Source organism: Symphalangus syndactylus, chromosome 2 (assembly GCF_028878055.3).
Source record: "Symphalangus syndactylus isolate Jambi chromosome 2, NHGRI_mSymSyn1-v2.1_pri, whole genome shotgun sequence".
Classification (NCBI taxonomy): Eukaryota; Metazoa; Chordata; class Mammalia; order Primates; family Hylobatidae; genus Symphalangus; species Symphalangus syndactylus.
In genome coordinates this window covers 67,159,224-67,179,917 of record NC_072424.2, presented here as the reverse complement: position 1 = coordinate 67,179,917, position 20,694 = coordinate 67,159,224, and the positions used below count along the sequence as shown (strand labels likewise).

The 20,694-nt window shown below is 41.5% G+C and overlaps 1 protein-coding gene across 1 annotated transcript in view; it reads left to right on the top strand.

Moving 5' to 3' along the window:
- RRAGD (Ras related GTP binding D) overlaps positions 1–20,694 on the top strand; it is a 53,965-nt gene that overhangs the window by 27,803 nt on the left and 5,468 nt on the right. The window contains exons 2-6 of the mRNA XM_055258704.2: positions 3,368–3,663; positions 10,622–10,821; positions 11,651–11,765; positions 13,177–13,319; positions 18,387–18,535. Of these exons, the coding sequence (XP_055114679.1) occupies positions 3,368–3,663; positions 10,622–10,821; positions 11,651–11,765; positions 13,177–13,319; positions 18,387–18,535 (903 nt within the window). The remainder of the gene's footprint in view (positions 1–3,367; positions 3,664–10,621; positions 10,822–11,650; positions 11,766–13,176; positions 13,320–18,386; positions 18,536–20,694) is intronic.

The following is a 20,694-nucleotide window of genomic DNA, read 5'->3' as shown; positions in this document are numbered from 1 at the left end:
CCTCGACCTTTCAAAATGCTGAGATCACAGGTGTGAGCCACCATGCCCAGCCTATGTTTGAGGAACTGCCAAACTGTTTTCCAAAGTGCACCATTTTGTATTCCCACCAGTGGCAATATGAAGGTTCCAGTTTCTCTACATCTTCACCAACACATGTTATTATCCATCATTTTGATTATAGCCATCCTAGTAGGTGTGAAGTGGGATCTCAATATGGTTTTTACTTGTACTTCTCTGATGGCTAATGACATGGAGCACCTTTTCATATGTGTATTGGCCTTTAGCGTCTCTTTGGAGAAATGTCTGTTCACATCCTTTGCTCATTTTTTATTGGGTTGTCATTTATTGTTGAATTATAAGCATTCTTTTTTTTTTTTTTTTTTTGAGACGGAGTCTCGCTCTGTCGCCCAGGCTGGAGTGCAGTGGCACGATCTCGGCTCACTGCAAGCTCCGCCTCCCGGGTTCACGCCATTCTCCTGCCTCAGCCTCTCCGAGTAGCTGGGACTACAGGCGCCCGCCACCACGCCCGGCTAATTTTTTTGTATTTTTAGTAGAGACAGGGTTTCACCGTGGTCTCGATCTCCTGACCTCGTGATCCGCCCGCCTCGGCCTCCCAAAGTGCTGGGATTACAAGCATGAGCCACCGCGCCCGGCCTAAGCGTTCTTTATATACTCTGGATACTAGACTCTTAACAGGTGTATGATTTGCAAATGTTTCCTCCCATTCTCTGTGTTGTCTTTTTACTTTTAAAATTTTTGATGAAGTCCAGTTTATCCATTTTTTTTTCTGTTGTTGCTTGTGCTTTTGCTGTGATAGCTAAGAAACCATTGCCTAATGCAAGTTGCCAAGATTTACACCTATGTTTCCTTCTTAAATAAAACATTTTGATTTAAGAGTTTTATAGTTTTAGCTCTTCAACTTAGATGTTTGATCCATTTGAGTTAATTTTTGTATATGGTATGACGTAAGGGTCTAAATTCATTCTTTTGCATGTAGATATACAGTTGGCCCAGCACCATTTGCTGAATGAGTCTTAGTTTTAATAATTGTTTTAGGTCCTTGATTTCATTTATTATAACAGCCCTATAAGATGTTTATTTTCATTATCAAGTCCATTTTGTAGATTTTGAAATTGAGTCTCAAAAGCTAAGTATCTTTTTCAAGGTCTGATAGTTTAAACCCCAAGTCTTGCTGACTTCAGAGCCTAACACTGAACCACTGGTCTATACTTCCTTTACTTCTGTGAAATGTACACGCTCTTGGTCAATTAGGAAGGCTGCTTACCAATTAAGTGGTTTTCTAGGACTAAAGAACATTGTGGAATTAATACTGTATGTTTCAAGAACAAAGGAAAGAGAGAGCCCTACAGGGTTTTGAGCTGTTACACCAACTTCTTCTTTTTTTTTTTTTTTTTTTGAGATGGAGTCTTGCACAGTCACCCAGGCTGGAGTGCAGTGGCATGATCTCGGCCCACTGCAAGCTCCGCCTCCCAGGTTCACGCCATTCTCCTGCCTCAGCCTCCAGAGTAGCTGGGACTACAGGCGCCTGCCACCACGCCCGGCTAATTTTTTTGTATTTTTAGTAGAGATGGAATTTCACCGTGTTAGCCAGGGTGGTCTTGATCTGCTGACCTCGTGATCTGCCTGCCTTGGCCTCCCAAAGTGCTGGGATTACAGGTGTGAGCCACCACACCCAGCCCACCAACTCCTACTTTTACCCAGTAATGCCTAATCCCTCTAGGACCCTTAGCAAAGGATTTTAAGATGAATTTTTGTTACCAGGGACTGGTGTAGTGCTGGCCTCTAGAACTTTCTGTGAGGATAAGAATGTTCTATGTCAGGGATCCCCAAACCCTGGGCCACAGACCCGTACCAGTCTGTGGCCTGTTAGGAACTGCACTGCCTGGCAGAAGGTGAGCAGTGGGGGAGCAAGCGAAGCTTCGTCTGTATTTACAGCCACTCCCCGTTGCTCACATTACTGCCTGAGCTCTGCATCCTGTCAGATCAGCAGTGGCATTAGATTCTCATAGGAGTGCAAACCCTGTTGTGAACTGCACATGTGGGGGATTTAGGTTGCACGCTCCTTGTGAGAATCCAGTGCCTGATGATCTGTCATTGTCTCCCATCACCCCCACATGGGACTGTCTAGTTGCAGGAAAACAAGCTCAGGGTTCCCGTTGATTCTACATTATGGTGAGAGTTATTTCATTATGTAGGACAATGCAATAATAATAGAAATAAAGTGCATAATAAATGTAACCTTCTTGAATCATCCTGAAACCACCCCGCCACCCCACTGGTCCCTGGAAAAACTGTTTTCCACAAAACTGGTCTCAGGTGCCAAAAAGGCTGGGGACTGCTGTTTTGTGTCTGTGCTGTCCAATACGTTAGCCACTTGCTGGATGTGGCTGTTGAGTACTTGCCACGATGAAACTGAGGAACCCCCAAATTTTTATTGTGATAAAATATATATAACATCATAACATTTATAGTTTTAACCATTTTTGGCGGTGAGGGGCGCATAACAATGTGACTGTTATGCGCCCCTCACCACCATCCATCTCCAGAATTTTCTCATATTCCCCCACCTGAAACTACATACCCATTAAACACAGAACTACCCATTCCTCTTTTCCCCCAACCCCTGAAAACATTCTGTGTCTATGAATTTGGCTTCTCTAGAAACCTCATAGGAGGAGGATTTGAATTTCTAATTTTAATCAATTTTAATTTAAATAGCTGTATTTGGCTAGTAGCTACCTTACTGGATGGGGGCCCTGAGCCAGGGTGGGCATGAGAGATGTCTGCCTCTCACAAACTTTGCATCTGCTGTGTAACACAGTCTAAACCTGCGACGTCTAGTCCAAGGCCCATTTTCCAGGCCTTCGTGGCTTGGGAGAGTACTAGCCAGAGGAGGGTGACTGAGAGAGGCATAACTTACGTCAACAAGCATCTCTTTAGTGATGGCTTCTCAGAGAACAATATGGCTCCTGAATGCTCAGACCTGGATTCTGCTCCAGGAAATAAATCTCTCTTCACGCTCCTGAGTCCCTGCTTGTGATGTGGCATTATATTGGTGTCTGGCCCCTGGGATGGTGTGAGAAGTGGCGAGACTGTATTGTTGAGTGTTTTGCACTTAGCAAAAGCTGTCCCCTTTGCCTGGTGGGAAGTATAGACCAGCGGTTAAGTGTTAAGGCTGTGAAGTCAGCAAGACTTGGGGTTTAAGTGGAGGGATGCAGTTAGCACGCTCTTTGGAAGAGTGGCATCATCTGTGAATCATAAATCACATTTGAGGTGGAAGTGAAACTCCTCTAATTAACCGCTGTGAAAGCGTCTCACCTTCATTCTCATTTTGTGGTTTCTCCAGTTCTGGACTTCAGTGACCCCTTCAGCACTGAAGTGAAGCCGAGAATCCTGCTCATGGGCCTGAGGAGAAGCGGCAAGTCGTCTATTCAGAAAGTTGTCTTTCACAAAATGTCTCCCAACGAAACACTGTTCTTGGAGAGCACTAATAAGATATGCCGAGAAGATGTTTCCAACAGCTCCTTTGTCAATTTTCAGATTTGGGACTTCCCAGGACAGATTGACTTTTTTGACCCTACGTTTGACTATGAGATGATCTTCCGGGGAACAGGAGCACTGATATTTGTCATTGACTCCCAGGTAAAGCTCAGAGTGTCAGGGGTATGATGGCCTGGCCGGTCCCCTCCACCCCACCCCATGTTTTTGGTTTGGTTTTTAAACTCTGGAATAGGCCTTTCTACCAAACAAGTGTTTCTTGGTCAGGGCTCTCAGACTTTGCCAAAGATAAAAGGCTCCAGCCGTGACCAACAATCAAACCATTGAGCATTAGGGAACAATTGACACTTCAGCAAATCATACCTGATGGAGGGGCCCATTCAGGCCAAATATGTCATGCCCACTATGGTACCGTTGGTCAACATCTACAAAAGATCACAGGTTCTCTTCAACAAAAACATGTATATAAATTTACATTTTAAACTGTTTATTATTTCCTATGAAGATAAAGTTCTAGGTGTGAAAATTTTTCTTCTGAAACAAATTATTATAATTATTGCTTAAGATAATATAATTGCATTATGTACTTTATAGATGATTATTACATATAAAAAGTAAAATTTGAGATAAATATCCCTCTTAAGAAGATGGATATTTGATATTTTTTCCACTTCATGTATCCATGCTTGAATAAGACAATATTTGGCATCAGTTCTATTTTTGTTTTTTGTTTATATAGTTATAAGCACTGAGAAACTTTATTCACATAAGTAAGTAGGTGGATATGAGGTGAGTTTTATTCTAGCATTCATCCTGCTATTCAGATTCCTTCCAAGTTATATCCCCTAAATTACCAAGTTTTCTACCATGAAAAATTATTTTTAGTAGTTTAACAACAGGCTTCTGGAGTAGGTTCTCCTTTCACTTTGTTGGAAGCAAAGAATTGGGAACCTGTTTCCTATGCTTTGAAGAGCCCCATTCCCAGTCGCGCGTCATTCCCTGTATCAAGTTCTTTTCTAGCATTCCACATTGGCTCCTTGGCAATCTGGGTTTTTTATATCCTGGGGCTTTTCTACTGTAGTTGGTGTAAAGGGGAGGCAAAGAAAGACAGCAGGACCACAGGTGCGTGTCAGGCAGATACATTTTAGGAAGGGGAGGTGCAGCAGCAGGATAGGGGCATTGGTGCTTTCCAAACTATCCATGTCTGGGGCTCTTAGAAAATGCCCATGACATATGGCCCAGCCTGAAGGCTCCCCAAGGGCTCCCTTTTGCAGCTGGGGGGAAATAAATGGCATCAGCCCTTCTCGGCATGCGCTGAACCAACTCTGAGGTTCAGGTTGTGCCCTTTTCCTGGAACTATGGACCCACAGTGAGACAGGTTGGCCAGCTGCGGGTGTGCATTGCCCCGCTAAGCACACCCGGCCCTTACAGGAGCAGCAGAGCTGTTAGGGCTGAAGTATTACAAAGACTATTCCCGATAATATCATTCTGAGCCCATGCTCGAGAACCATCCTCTGAGTAGACTCCCCATGCCTGAGAGGATCGTAAGTTCATTCAGGAACTAGGTGCCTGTTTAATAATAATAACAAAATTTTCAACTAAGCCTCTCAGTTCCAAGTGGCTGCATTTGTGTACGTGTATGGCTGTGGGAGCATGGCCAATGGTTAGAAGGTTTCTTTCTTTCCTTTTTGGTAGGGGTGCGGAGGAGGGAGACTTCAAATCCAATGCCTGATCTGTGATCAGCAGTTTACTCTCTTCCCATGGGTCTACCCAGAAACGCGTGTGTTAGCTGCACCACGTCCAGGGCCTGCTGTCAGCAGCTGCTTTCCTGACTGTCCCACTTGTACTGACCTGTTTTCTGGCCCATCTGTGGTCTTGGCAGTATCCCCTGCCTTACTGTCTCAGGTCTGCCAGCACCATAAATTAGGGAGCTTAGAGCTCAAGGGGAGTGGATGGGGTGAGTGCACGCTGCTGTAGGGAAGGGGAGGCTCCAGGGTTGTCATGCTCATCTCTCTCTTCTAAGCTCCATTTTTCTCCCTAAGTCACACAGCAGCTGTTTCTGTAGTTGTTGAACTGGGTAGCTGTTGAACTGGGTAGCTGTAGTAGTCCTACCCATGGGTGAGTAGATTTCCAACCAGATGACTCATCATTTCAAGACAATGGATTAGTAAGTACTTACTTAAATACCACGTTGTGCTTACATAGCAATTTGCATTTATGGGAATTCAAATTTACAGTGTAATCTATTTTAGGTGTTTCTAATGTGGTTATAATGTGGCTAAAATAGGTACATCTGCCTATTTTTAAATTGAAGGCAGACCTTCAATTTAGATTGGTAAATGTGTTTTTTATTTTAATTTTGTTTCTTGAAGTTTTGTTTTTTTCTTCCTCAGACGAGGTCTCACTATGCTGCCCAGGCTGGAGTGCAGTGGCTATTCACAAGTGTGATTATAACCCACTACAGCCTCAAAGTCCTGGGCTCAAGTGATCCTCCTGTTTCAACCTCCCAGGTAGCTGGGACTACAGATGCATGCTACTAACCTTGGCTCTTCTCTTGGGTGTTTTTTGTGGGGCAGAGAAAGATATAGGAATGTTTGAGAAGTTCATTTTTTAAAGGTACACTTTTTTTTTTTTTTGAGATGGAGTCTCGCTCTGTCGCCTACGCTGGAGTGCAGTGACGTAATCTCGGCTCACTGCAAGTCCGCCTCCTGGGTTCACGCCATTTTCCTGCCTCAGCCTCCCGAGTAGCTGGGACTGCAGGCGCCTGCCACCATGCCCGGCTAATTTTTTTATTTTTAGTAGAGACGAGGTTCCACCATGCTAGCCAGGATGGTCTCGATCTCTTGACCTCGTGATCCACCCACCTCAGCCTCCCAAAGTGCTGGGATTATAGGCGTGAGTCACTGCGCCCGGCCTAAAGTTATACTTTTTAAAAAGAGAAGGCTGGGCACAGTGGCTCATGTCTATAATCTGAACACTTTGGGAGGCCAAGGCGGGAGGACCACTTAGGCCCAGGAGTTTGAGGCTGCAGTGAGCTATGATTGTGCCACTGCACTCCAACCTGGGTGACAGAGCAAGACCTTATCTCAAAAAGAGAAAAAAAACCACACATAAAAATAAACAGTAGGAAAAGCATTGTTGAATGCTGGAATTTATTTAAAATAAGGAATAATTAAATAAGCAGTTTCAAAACCTAGTATACTTTTCTGTTGGAAGCAGAGTGTAAAAATCATGTTTGCAGGAACCTTTATGGGATGTGATTAGAAGCACTGACAGGAAAATCAAAACTTTAGGGAAGTGTCTCCACAGCACTTGAGTGTCCTTTCCATTCTTTCTTTCTTTCTTTTTTTGAGATGGAGTCTCACTGTGTCACCAGGCTGGAGTGCAGTGGTGCGATCTTGGCTCACTGCAATCCCCACCAACTGGGTTCAAGTGATTCTCCTGCCTCAGCCTCCTGAGTAGCCACCACACCCAGCTAAGTTTTATATTTTTAGTAGAGACAGGATTTCACAATGTTGGCCAGGATGGTCTTGATCTCTTGACCTCATGATCCACCCGCCTCAGCCTCCCAAAGTGCTGAGATTACAGTCATGAGCCACTACGCCTGGCCCCTTTCCTTTATTTCTAAGCAGTGCTATTTTGTTCTCACTCCTCAGATTTTTATTTTTTGTTCATGAATTCCTTACAGTCACAGGATTCCCAGATATATTTATCCCCTAGGAGTAAATATGTCCTCACAGAATGTCATAAAATAAAAAAGAATGAAAGCAAGAGTGGTTCCCATGATCTGTGGTGACACCCCAGCCCCATTCCCCAGCCTACAGGATGCACCATATCTCCTGAAGCCATTGCACGTGTGCCTGTGGATCCAAAAGAGAGTTTCTTCTTGACCTGTGCTGGTGCTTGTGACCTGCCCATAATCCCCAGATCTAATTTCAGAGTATAAACTATGCGTTGTATTTTACCTTAATTTTTATTTGCCAAAGAAAGTAATAAACAATGGGAAAAATCACCTGCAATCCCTCTGTTCTAACCAACCGAGTATTTTCTTCTTTTTAGTCCTTGTAGCTACATGCTGCTTTTTCAGTTAGTTGGTAATCAGACCATTTTATATGCTTGGCAGGGAGGTTAGAGTAGCAATTTCCAATCTTTGGAGATGTGATGCTCTCTTGACATTGGGTAGTTTTGCTCACAGACATGTTCCCTTAACTCCCCTCCTCAGTTAAAGACAGCAATAACACTTTTCTTGAGGTGTAATTTACATGCAATAAAATGCATTCATTTTAAGTGTACAGTTCAACAGGTTTGACAAATGTGTACACCGTGTAACCACCCCTCCTTCAAGATATAGAATATTTCCACCACCCCAAAGGTTCCCTTGTGCCCTTTCTCAGGTGGTCCCCTGAAAGGCTCAGCCCCAGGCAACCACTGAAGTGCTGTCACTTTAGCTTGCCTTTTCTAGAATTTCATCTATGTGGAACCATACAGTAATACCTTTAGTTTTTAATGCTTAATCTGCTGACCCAGCATCCGACATTTGCCTTTCATTTAATTTAAATTTTTTTTTTTTTGAGACGGAGTCTTGCTCTGTTGCCCAGGCTGGAGTGCAATGGCGTGATCTTGGCTCACTGCAACCTCCGCCTCCCAGGTTTAAGCAATTCTCCTGCCTCAGCCTCCTGAGTAGCTGGGATTACAGGCATGCGCCACCATGCCCAGCTAATTTTTGTATTTTTTTAGTAGAGACAGGGTTTCACCATGTTGGTCAGGCTGGTCTCGAACTCCTGACCTCGTGATCTGCCCGCCTTGGCCTCCCAAAGGGCTGGGATTACAGGCGTGAGCCACCGCACCCGGCCTCATTTTATTTGATTTTTACAGACAGGCTCTCACTCTGTTACCTAGGATGGAGTGCAGTGGCACGATCATAGCTCATTGTAAACTCAAATTCCTGGGTTCAAGGAATTCTCCTGCCTCAGCCTCCGAGTAGCTGGGACTACAGGTGCGCACCACCAAGCCTGGTTAATTTTATATATATATATATATATATATATATATATATATATATATATATATATATGTATATTTCTAGAGATAGGGGTCTCACTGTGTTGTTCAGGCTGGTCTTGAACTCAAGCAGTCCTCTCCAGTAGGTGGGATTATAGGGGCAAGCCACTGCTCCCGGCTTTTGTCCTTTATTCTAAACAACTCTGTAGAGTGTGAAGGATGGGAAGGACTCCATTTGTGGTTTTTCCCTCTTCATAGTTTCCTATTTGTATAATTAATATTTGATTTACCTAGAGACTAGGGATACATTTTTATTGATGTTTGGAGCAGAAGAATGCCAGAAAACACCCCCAATTATATTGGCTTTCTGTTTTTTCCAGGTTTGGAGGCATAAGTGGCGGGGCAGAGGGGGAAGGCATTTAGATTCTGTCCTACAGATCTCTTTCCTTTTTTTTTTTTGCTATAAAAACAAGACCTGTTCACACCCTTCAAATTGGCAATAAGAGATCTGACACCACCAATTGTTGGTGAGGGTCTGAAGCATCAGATGCTGTTTACACACTTCCAGGTACAGTCAAGGCACTCCTACCTATGACTTGACAAGTCACCCTTCAGAGTAAGCCACATGTATATGAGACTGTACATATATCATTGTAATCACATATACATGGAAATATTTAATGTCCATCAGCAGGCAAATATAAATTATAGAGCATCCATAAAAGGAAGTTTTATAGAGCCATTAAAAGGAACTAATGCACTGTAGTTACGTACTACACATAACATTCAACATAGGTGAATCTCACTGACATAGTGTTGAATGAAAAAGGCAAACTATAATATACATACAACTTAATATTTCTTTCCATTTTTAAACAATGTAAATGAATTCTATGTGATGTTTGGGGATATATATGTCTGTATTAATGTATACATGAGTGAGAATAAATACTAAACTTGGGATAGTGGTGTCTCTAGATGAGGGGGTAGAGGGATAGTATGGGTTGGGAGGATGAGGAGAAACACAGAGGGCTTTTGTGTAGATGTTTTATTTCTTAAACAGAGATGAATACACAGGTGTTCATTATATAGGCGTGGGAAGAAGAAAAAAGTTAGTATTGTTTGGGGCAATTCTTCTAGACCAGGGGCCTTTTTCTGTAAAGGGCCAGATGGCAAACATCTTAAGCTTTGGAGACTGTACTGTCTCTGAGGAGTTTCTCTAGAGGAAACTTACTCAACATTGTGGCACAAAAGCAGCCTTAGACAATATGAAAGCAAATGAGCATGTTCCAATACCACTTACTTTTAAGAAACAGGCACAGGGCCTGCAGACTGTGGTCTGCTGACTTCTGCACTGAACCAGTGGTTCTTAACATTGCTCCTCAGCTCCTTCCCCACCCGCCCAGTGGCCTATATCATGCCTCCGTCTCTAATTGTTCATCACAGTTCACAAGAGACTGGAAAAGTTAGGAGGAACAGTATTCTGGGGAAGGTCTTATGTGGAGTCGGGTCCGTTTCTCTTCCTGAAACCGCAACACTGATCTTTTTTTTTTTCTTTTTGTGACCGAGTCTCACTTTGTCGTCCAGGCTGGAGTGCAGTGGTGTGATCTCAGCTCACTGCAATCTCTGCCTCCTGGGTTCAAGCGATTCTCGTGCCTCAGCCTCCTGAGTAGCTGGGACTACAGGCGCATGCCACCACGCCCAGCTAATTTTTTGTATTTTTAGTAGAGAAGGGGTTTCACCGTGTTAGCCAGGATGGTCTCAATCTCCTGACCTCATGATCCGCCTGCCTGGGCCTCCCAAAGTTCTGGAATTACAGGCATGAGCCACCACGCCCTGCCAACTCTGATCTTTATGACTGTCATCAGCCTCAGTCATAACTGCCTAAATCAGCTGCATTTTTTTAGCCTTTCTTTTTCCTCTCTTTGTTAACAGAACTTAAGTTTTCACACTGGAATTCTAAGAAGCCAGATTGTTGAGGGGAACCTTTCCAACATATTTCGGGGGGTTGCAGCCACATGGTTTCCAGGTGAAGAGTGTGTGTGTGGGAGGCGCAGGAAGCAAAGCGGCCTTCTCTCACAGGCGTTGCCTTTGGTCCTAGGACGATTACATGGAAGCCCTGGCCAGGCTCCACCTCACGGTGACCAGGGCCTACAAAGTGAATACCGACATCAACTTCGAGGTGTTTATTCATAAAGTGGATGGTCTGTCAGATGACCACAAAATTGAAACCCAAAGAGATATTCACCAGAGGGCAAACGATGACCTTGCAGATGCTGGATTAGAAAAAATTCACCTCAGGTGAGAACAGAAACCCCTTAAGGATCCCAATAAAGGATGGAAGAAAGCAAGTTTGGGGTTCGGAGTCACCATAATTGGCTTGGCATGGGCAATAATTTGCCTTCTTTTTACCCTGTTTCGTGCTGTAGATGGATAGGATTAGGGGAAAATGAGCCAAATTTGCATGTGCTAATGCTAATCTTTAGTGAAAGCGATGTTTTTTTGTTTTTTAACAAATGATCAAAGCTAAGGTTCTCCCCTCACATGAGAAACACATTATAGAAAACCCATGAATATAATTTTAATAGTTGATGCTAAAGTTTACAGTTCTTGATAAAGATGTTATCTGTAATTATAAGTAAGGGAGTAGTCTGAAAACAATCCAAATAGGAATCCTCACAGAGGAAAACAATGTTTCCGTCATTTTTTGTGAGGTAGTACATGCATTTTGTAAATTGGGAAATGGAAAAAAAAATAGTTGCTTCAATATCAAGAATATAAGTTACTAATGGGACAACCTCAGAGGCTTGTGTAAAGATGATCTGGCGTGGATTGTCTTGCAGAATGTCAGGAAGCTGGGATGGACACAGATTGCTGCAGTTGTAAGCTTGCCAGTCGGCAGATGAGAATAGGCACAGCAGATGAGAATAGGCATAGCTCAGGCTTTTTGGGAGGTGGGGAGGAATGGCTTGTTTTTTTTACCGAGGTCACTGTAAATTCTGAAGGGGGCTGGACTGTATGTGTTAGGACTATAGATATAGAAGGCAGATTACCGGTGTTTTGACATAGCCTAAGCAGCCTGTTCCTCATTCAAAGGGAAAACATGATGAAATACCGTTTCCTCTTTCAGCTTTTATCTGACAAGCATATATGATCATTCAATATTTGAAGCTTTTAGCAAAGTGGTTCAGAAACTGATTCCACAACTCCCAACTCTGGAGAATTTGCTGAACATCTTTATCTCAGTAAGTAAATAATATTCCTGTTTAAGTCACTTGTAGAATTTGAAAATAACATTGCAAGAGTGAAAAAGATCTTATTTCCGATTGCTTCTATAGCATTTCGAGGTCATTTAAGTATTACTTTTAAGGATTACTCCTACGTGTTCTTTTAGATCCTTTAAAATTTAACTCCCAGCCCAGCTTGATGGCTCACGCCCCAGTTTGGGAGGTTGAGGCGTTACGATGGCTTGAGGCCAGGAGGTTGGGACCAGTTTAGGTAACACAGTGAGATCCTGTCTACACAAAAAAAATGTAAGAACTAGCCAGGTGTGGTAGCACATGCCTGTAGTCCCAGCTACTTGGGAGGCTGTGGTGGAAGGAGTACTTGAGCCCAGGAGTTTGAGGCTGAAGTGAGCCATGATTGCGCCACTGCACTCCAGCCTGGGCATCAGAGCGAGAACTTGTCTCTAAAAATAAAAATAAAAATAAAATTTAACTACTCAGATGCATTCCTGCACTTCACTGGTATAATTGGAGTGTTTATTCAAGTTGTAGGCAATCATTCAATATTAATAGAGCCCCACCAGAGGTAGGGAACATAAAACTTGGCTTTATTGATAAGACGCAGACTGTTGAATAGCGTTTTATAAGTTTAACATGCTGTGAATGATGTGCTGAATGAAGCCTACACACCACCAGCTCCAGGTAGGCTCTGCTGAGTTGAACTGAGGCAGACCTATTGGTTGTACTCAACGTTTACTCTGTCACTACACAATTTTGAGTGTGTTTGTTTAGTGTTTCTAAGCTTATTTTAAAATTTACAGTCAGTAAAAGTATTTTTACTTGGCCTTTTCCTAATTGCAGGTATGTATCTCTACGAGTTAGGAAATATTGCTCAATTTGGTTACCTAAAATAATTTGTGGTCATTCAAATTCTTTTTTTTTTGAGACGGAGTTTCTCTCTTGTTGCCCAGGCTGGAGTGCAATGGAGCCATCTCGGCTCACCGCAACCTCTGCCTTCCGGGTTCAAGCAATTCTCCTTCCTCAGCCTCCCGAGTAGCTGGGATTACAGGCAGGCACCACCACGCCCGGCTAATTTTGTATCTTTAGTAGAGACAGGTTTCTCCCTGTTGGTCAGGCTGGTTTCAAACTCTTGACCTCAGGTGATCTGCCTGCCTTGGCCTCCCAAAGTGCTGGGATTACAAGCATGAGCCACCACGCCCGGCCTCTACTTTTTATTTCTTATGCAAGTCCAGTATAAAGAAGTTTATGACAGTGAAGTTTAAATTGTAATAAAATGATACAATTTAAATTTTTAGTAACTTGAGTTTTGCTCATTTGTATTTTACATTGAGAATGGCATTCAATTTTGTGTAGTCATGACATGGTCGGAAGTTGACTGTTGCTTTAAGGCAACTTTTTTTTTAAATTTCAGAATTCTGGAATTGAAAAGGCATTTCTATTTGATGTGGTCAGTAAAATTTATATTGCAACTGATAGTACTCCAGTGGATATGCAAACCTATGAGCTCTGCTGCGATATGATAGATGTGGTTATTGACATCTCTTGTATTTATGGGTAAGTACAACATTCTTAAAGGCCACAATCAAGCCATCTTTCCTTCATAACCTTTCAGGCATTTTGCATTTACATTTACTTACTTAACTTTAACATTTTTGTCTTAAATGACTGAAATCTATAAATAAATATACCATTTAGCATGCAATAGTAACAGTTATTGAGCAAATGCCAGGCATTACGCTAATCTCATTGCATGCTTCGTATTGTTTTAACTTTTTAGCAATAGGGTGTCCCGTGTTGTCCAGGATAGATCACTCCTGGGCTCAAATGATCCTCCCACCTCAGCCTCTCGAGTAGCTGGGATTATAGGCATGAGCCACTGTGCCCAGGTTATCATTTAATTCTCAACTATTCGATGTGGCAGGAATTACATTTGACCCTTGAACAACACAGGGGTTGGAGTACCAATCCTTAGAACAGTCAAAAAGCCACATATATTTCCCCCCCGACAAACTTAACTATTAATACTAATAGTCTACTGTTGATTGGAAGCCTTACCAATAACATGAATCATTGATTAACACACATTTTGTATGTTATGTATTATGTACTGTATTCTTAACAATAAAGTGAGCTACAGAGAAGAAAATTATAAAAAAGAATAGATTTACTATTTATTAAATGGAAGTGGGTCATCATAAAGGTCTTCACCCTCATTGTCTTCACATTGAGTAGGCTGAAGAGGAGGAAGAGAAGGGGTTGATTTTGCTGTCTTAGGAGTGGCAGAAGCAGAAGAAAATCCATGTGTAAGTGGACCTAGGCAGTTCAAATCTGTGTTGTTTAAGGTCAACTGTAGTGTATTCACTTCACAGATGAAAAAACTGAGGTACAGAGTGGTTACATTTCTTACCCTTGCTCACACTGTCAGTAAGGATTGGAACTAGAATTTGAACTCAGATCTGATTCCTGATCCTCTGCTGAAAAAAATCTGTTAACATACCATTCTTAGAAAACAGAGCTTTCTATACACTTAATATAAAATAAACAAGGAGTGGGGGAAACTGATTATGTTACCCGACGTAGAAACAATTCTACATAATTATAAATGTGCTGAACAGGTGGTGTACAGACTGACTAGGTGTGAACTAGTTGTTCATCTTGTTAAGATGTTAAGGTGTTGCTATCTGTATTGTATCTGACATCCTCATCTAATTGATGAGGTAAAGCTTTTGCTCATCTTCCTCTTTACTCACTGCCTGTGACCTGCCTTACACAGCTTGACACTCTGCCTCCTTTGTCAGCTTTTGTGAGAGTCTAGTCTCCATTTCTCTCTTCCATTGCTTAAAAATCCTTTGCCCACTCAGCTCGGATTCTCTCTGTTAACTGTTAGACACACACACACACACACACACACACACACACACACACACGGAAAGTGATACAAGATTGTATTGAGGATGAAATATCATTAGGCTCATAACGTGCCTTTACCTGGTAGACTCTGGATAAATGTAGCTGCCATAATTTATTATTACTGTTATAATTAAACGCTGACATCTGGCTTTAGAAATAGACCTTATTGCCCAAGATTACTGCCCTGAAGCATTCTATTATTTTTAAACCGTTTAAATGGATGACCTTGAAATAGTCATGGAAGATGAATGCACCCTGATTACAGTGCAGATTGCCATGGTAATCAAGTACAATGAACAACACAATTAATCTGGCACATGCTGAACAATGTGCATGATCATTATTGTGCCATATGGTCATTAGATGTAAGTGGTAAGTTGTTCATGTAAATGATGTTAATGAGAGTTACTTTCACCCGGCTAAAACAAACATGGGGAGGGAGGGGTTAGGAGGAGGCGGCCTGGCTTTGCTGTCAGATTGGTTTTTCTGTGGTGGAGTACAGTGTTCTGAGAACCCACAGGATTCAGTAAGAACCAGTCTGGGTCACAGATGGTTTGTGGGCTCTGGGGTTTCCTCAGATCGTTTGCTGGAGCAGCAACAAGCCAGTCCTGTTAACCAGCAGGAGGCAGGGTTGTGTGCAGAGCCTGGGGCCCTCTTAGGCAATGAGGAAGCAGGTGGCCTTGTAACTGGAGGCCTTGCTGCCCCTCCCCAGCTGCCCAGTGGAGACCAGCAGGCCCTAGAATCAGGTGACCTGGTGCCTCAGGAATCTCTCAGCTGAGGCTGTGCCCCAGCTGGCAGCTCTGTGCTCACGCATGCACACACACATGCACACACTTTAAAATATGTTCTATCTTCATGTGTTTTCATTGCTTATAGATGAAAAACTTGAGTAGTAAAACAGTTTTTGCAGTTGCAAACCTCATCAATTTCTACTTGTAATTTTTGGTGGAGTCTTTGTTTTTCTAATTTGTTTAATGTTTACCTTTTTCTGATTGTGAAAGTAATACATGCTCATTGCAGAAAATACATAAAAGTCTAAAGAATAAAATTAAAATAGCCCATAATCTCACCAGCTAGAGACAGTCAGTGTTTACATTTTATATAGTTTGTTCTTATTTCCATGTGTAATTTTTAGGATAATGAGATCACATTTGTATGTAAAATTTTATATCCTGCTTTTTTCATTTAACATTACCACCTGAGAATTTTCCTGTATTACTAAATGCTGTTAATAAACACAGTGTTAATATCTATATAGTATTGTATTTACTTGGAAATTTTAAATGCCATTTTCTTCATTGGGTAAAACATGTTAAATGTTTCAGTTTCTTGTTCTCAGAACATTACTTGTAAGCAAGAGAGATTGAGCCTTAAAATATAGTAGTTAAAACAGTGCAATGGAAGTTAATGAATTCTGTTAAAGCATCTTTAACATTTGAAGTCCAACACTTGAAAGGTTTTTCTTTAATGTTTTGGTAGGTTATAGTGAGTTGAATCCTTTAAAAAAAAAAACAGAAAACAAAAAAAAACGACTTCCACAATTTACTTTTTTTTTTTTTTTTTTTTTGAGATGGAGTTTTGCTCTTGTTGCCCAGGCTGGAGTGCAATGGCGTGATCTCGGCTCACTGCAACCTTCGCCTCCCGGATTCAAGTGATTCTCCTCCCTCAGCCTCCCGAGTAGCTGGGATTACAGGCATGCACTACCACGCCCAGCTAATTTTGTGTTTTTAGTAGAGACGGAGTTTCTCCATGTTGGTCAGGCTGTTCTCGAACTCCTGACCTCAGGTGATCCACCTTGGCCTCCCAAAGTGCTGGGATTACAGGCATGAGCCACCGTGCCCAGCCTCACAATTTACTTTTAAGTGGCCATGTATATGGCAGCTTAAAATACTCTCAAAACTAAAAACCTACATTTCCTAAAAATACTCTGTGCAATTCAGGCTTTTCATTAAATCTGGCTTGATACTTTACCCCCTTGTGTATTTACAGGATTAAAGCATTAACTTTGAAATTAGCCATATCTAGGTTTGAGGTCCTGGCTTTACCCCTGTCGTCAGCTTTGACCAAGTTATCTTATTTTCCCCTAGCCTCGGTTTCCTTAGAAACTTAGAGGATTCTTATAGCAGACAGAGGATAATGCATTTTAAGAACTAAGAATGGTTCATATCACATAGTAAGCTTTAATAAATGCTAGTTCTCAGTGAATGTGATAAGGTTTAACACAATTCCAATTAAGTCAAATTTCTGGTCAGTTATTCATAAATTTGGAGAGTAAAAATAAATCAGAAAATTTATGTACAGTTTTAGGTAAGGGGGAAAAGGTTTAGGGAAGTGTCCTTTGCCTGTGAGGAAAGGATTCATAACTCTTCTATTACACAGGTATCTTCAGAGGGTCCAGTTTCAGTCACTAAAGCCATGATAATAAGTGTGTATTTTATGTTCTCAGCATTATGCTTAGTGCTACATATGCATTATTTCATTTAATCTTCATTAGAAAACTTTGAAATAATTACTGTAAGTGTACATATGAGGAAATTGAGGCTCAAAGAAGTTATTCGACTTGTCCAAGCTCACATAGCTAGCAAATAAAAGAACTGAGATTCAAACCCAAGTCATTTGTGTCTACACACCACACCTTTTCTTAAATAGAGCTATATATCTTTTTTTTTTTTTTTTTTTGAGACGGAGTCCTGCTCTGTCACCCAGGCTGGAGTATAGTGGCGCAATCTCGGCTCACGGCAACATCTGCCTCCTGGGTTCAAGGGACTCTTCTGCCTCAGCCTCCCGAGTAGCTGGGACTACAGGTGTGCGCCACCACGTGGTGCCTGGCTAATTTTTGTTTTTTTAGTAGAGATGGGGTTTCACCCATATTGGCCAGGCTGGTCTTGAACTCATGACCTCGTGATCTCCCTGCCTCCCAAGCACTAGGATTACAGGCGTGAGCCACTGCGCCTGGCCAAATAGACCTATATATCTTATTTAACTCTTTATTTTGAAAGAAAAGTTCAAACCTACAGAAAATATACAAGGGTAGTAAAATGAACTCCTGTATAACTCTTCACTGGGATTCATCAGTTTTTACCAATTTGCCATATTTGCTACATCTCTCTTTTTCTAATACATATTGTGTATCTATTTCTTTTCGGTGAACCATTTGAGAGTAAGTTGAACCAGTTCACAGTTCAGCAAATTTAGCATGGCTACATTATTATCTAACATATAGACTATATTCAAATTTTACCAGTGGTCCCAATTCTATCTTTTATAGCAGTTTTTCCCAATTCAGGATCCAGTCTAGCACTTCGCTTTCAGGTCTCTTTAGACTCCTTGAATTTGGAACATATCTCCAGCCTTTCTTAGTCTTTCATCAGACCATGCTTTTGACAGCCTGGCTATTCTAGGTGAGAAAACAAGAAGCCCTTGGCCACAGAAGTGGGGAGAGCCAACCTCATCCTTCAACTGGCTTCTTCAGGTGCTTGGAGAGTGGCCCAGCTGCTGCAGACAGCCACTCATTGTCAGTAGGAAATGACTGTTGAGGACTGTGTATGTTTCTGTGCCTGTGTGTTTCTGAGATCTTTTGCTGAAAGGCACTGCAAGTGTGAACAACGTACGATTATCACTTTTTGTGGCTTAAAGCCGGTCTCTGTCACTGGCTTACAGTTTCTAGTTCTTTCTCAATGGTCACATGTTTTGGTTTCTGTCCCCATTTAGTCTCAAAGAAGATGGAGCAGGAACCCCCTATGACAAGGAATCCACAGCCATCATAAAGCTTAATAATACAACCGTGCTTTATTTAAAAGAGGTGACAAAGTTCCTGGCTCTCGTTTGCTTTGTCAGAGAGGAAAGCTTTGAAAGAAAAGGTAACTTTTTGGTGTGATTTAAAAGAAGCATTAAAAGAAGCATCAGACTGCTGCTGCATGTATTGTTTGTTGAATGTGGGTGGACAACAGCATGGACCTCGAAACTTCCAGATGCCAGTCACAGGCCCCCTTGGCTTGGAGTCCAGAACTGGGCGGGCTCCTGCCCACAGTGTCAGCTTCTGGGCCAGTGAACTGGCCTGCCCTCTAGTGGTGCATTTGCGATTGCAGCGAGGTGGAAGTGGAACCCCATGATCCTCCCAGGGGCCTTGGCATGTCCGCTGCAGGGAAGCTAGCTGGGGCATTGTTGCCAGGCTGTGAATGAAGTCTCTTACCAGGGAGCAGACTCCCAGCCTATATTGAGGGTGGAGGTCTCCACTTTGGTCCACACCTCTAGAAGGTCTTAGGTAACCGTGTGATCTTTTGTTCTTCCCATGTAAAGGAGGGGACAACAGGTGGTTTGACTTCTGTTCAGCCTCAAAATACTTCTTAAATCTTCAGAACACAGGGATGGCATCATGATTCCGAAAAGGGAAGACCATGAATATAATTAACTCCACCAAATTTCTTTTAGGATCAAATTCAGTTTTATTTTGAAACAAAAGCAATTAAACTAATTTCCCCCTTCTGTAATATCTAAACAAAAGTTACTAACAGAAGTCCCTAGCTTACTGATATGGCTAGGGACTTTTGTTAGTAACAGTGTATGGCTTACTAATTTGTTGGGTAAAAAAAAAAAAAACCTCCAACAAATAGTTACATATCCTGAATATGTAATAGTAACATATCCTGAAATAGCCTTTTTCTTCTGTATTATAAGCAATATAAGTCTATTAAATTAAAAATGCTTTGAATATTTAGGAAAGTATGTAGAATGAAACCACGTATTTCACCATCTAGAACTAAACCCATGTTAAATTTCTGGGATTTTCTTTCTGCCTTTCTCTCTCTCTTTTTTTTGAGACAGGATCTCACTCTGTTACTTAGGCTGGAGTGCAGTGGCACAGTCATGGCTTTCTGCAGCTTCGACCACCGGGGCCCAAGTGATCCTCCCACCTCATGCTCCCATGTAGCTAGGACCACAGACACATGTCAACAACTTGGAATTTTTTTTTTTTTTTTTGGTAGAGATTGGGGTCTCACCATATTTCCTAGGCTGGTCTCAAACTCCTTGGCTCAAGTGATCCTCCCACCTCGACATCCCAAAGTGCTGGGATTAAAGGAGTGAGCCACCACGTCCAGCTCTCCTCTCTCATTTCCTCTCCCTCCTACCCTCGCTCCTTTTCTCCCTGCCTTCATTCCTTTTTTTCCTTTCTTCCAACAAAACTGGGGCCATATTGTCTAATATAGTTGTATATTCTAATATAGTTTTATATTTAATATAAATATTAAAATATTTATATTTTATATTATATATATTTCACTTATGTATATCATTAAATTTTCCGAATTCATTGGCCATGAAAACTTAATTTACATTGTTTATTTTTATCAGAAAAGTAATAGATTCTTTTAGAAAATTTAGAAATAATATTTAGCAAAAAACCAATAATTATCGATAAGTTTCTCATTCAGATAACTACTCTTAACATTTTCTGTATACTTTTCCAGTCCTTTCTTGCATATGCATTTTCTAAAAGAACTATGATAGATTGTATGATGAATTCTACTTTATAACCTTCACTTAAATTATTACAGACATGTTTCCAATTCACTGTCTTTTTTTAACCACATCATTTTAATGATTGTATTAGATTCTTCTATTTTCAGACATCTATATTGTTTCTAGATTTTGATGTTATAAATAATACCATTATGACCTCATTTGCACTAAATATTTATGTGCATCTTTGGTTGTTTCCTAAGGAAAAATTTAAAGTGGAATTACTTGGATCAAAAGGGTAGGCCCATTTTGGGGGCTTCTAATGCATATTACCAAAATGTTCTTCAGAAAGATTTTCCAGTTTTATGCTGCGAAGAGAATATGAATACTTATTTTGCTGTGTTCTTATCAATATTGGGTATTAGTATTTTTAAAAGTTGATAACTGAAAACTGGTATATTATGTGAATTTACATTTTCTTGCTGCTTAGTGATGTCCTGTATTTTTCCTGTGTGTACCATGACTGACCAAATTGCCTTTTGTGTCCTTTGGCCTCAAA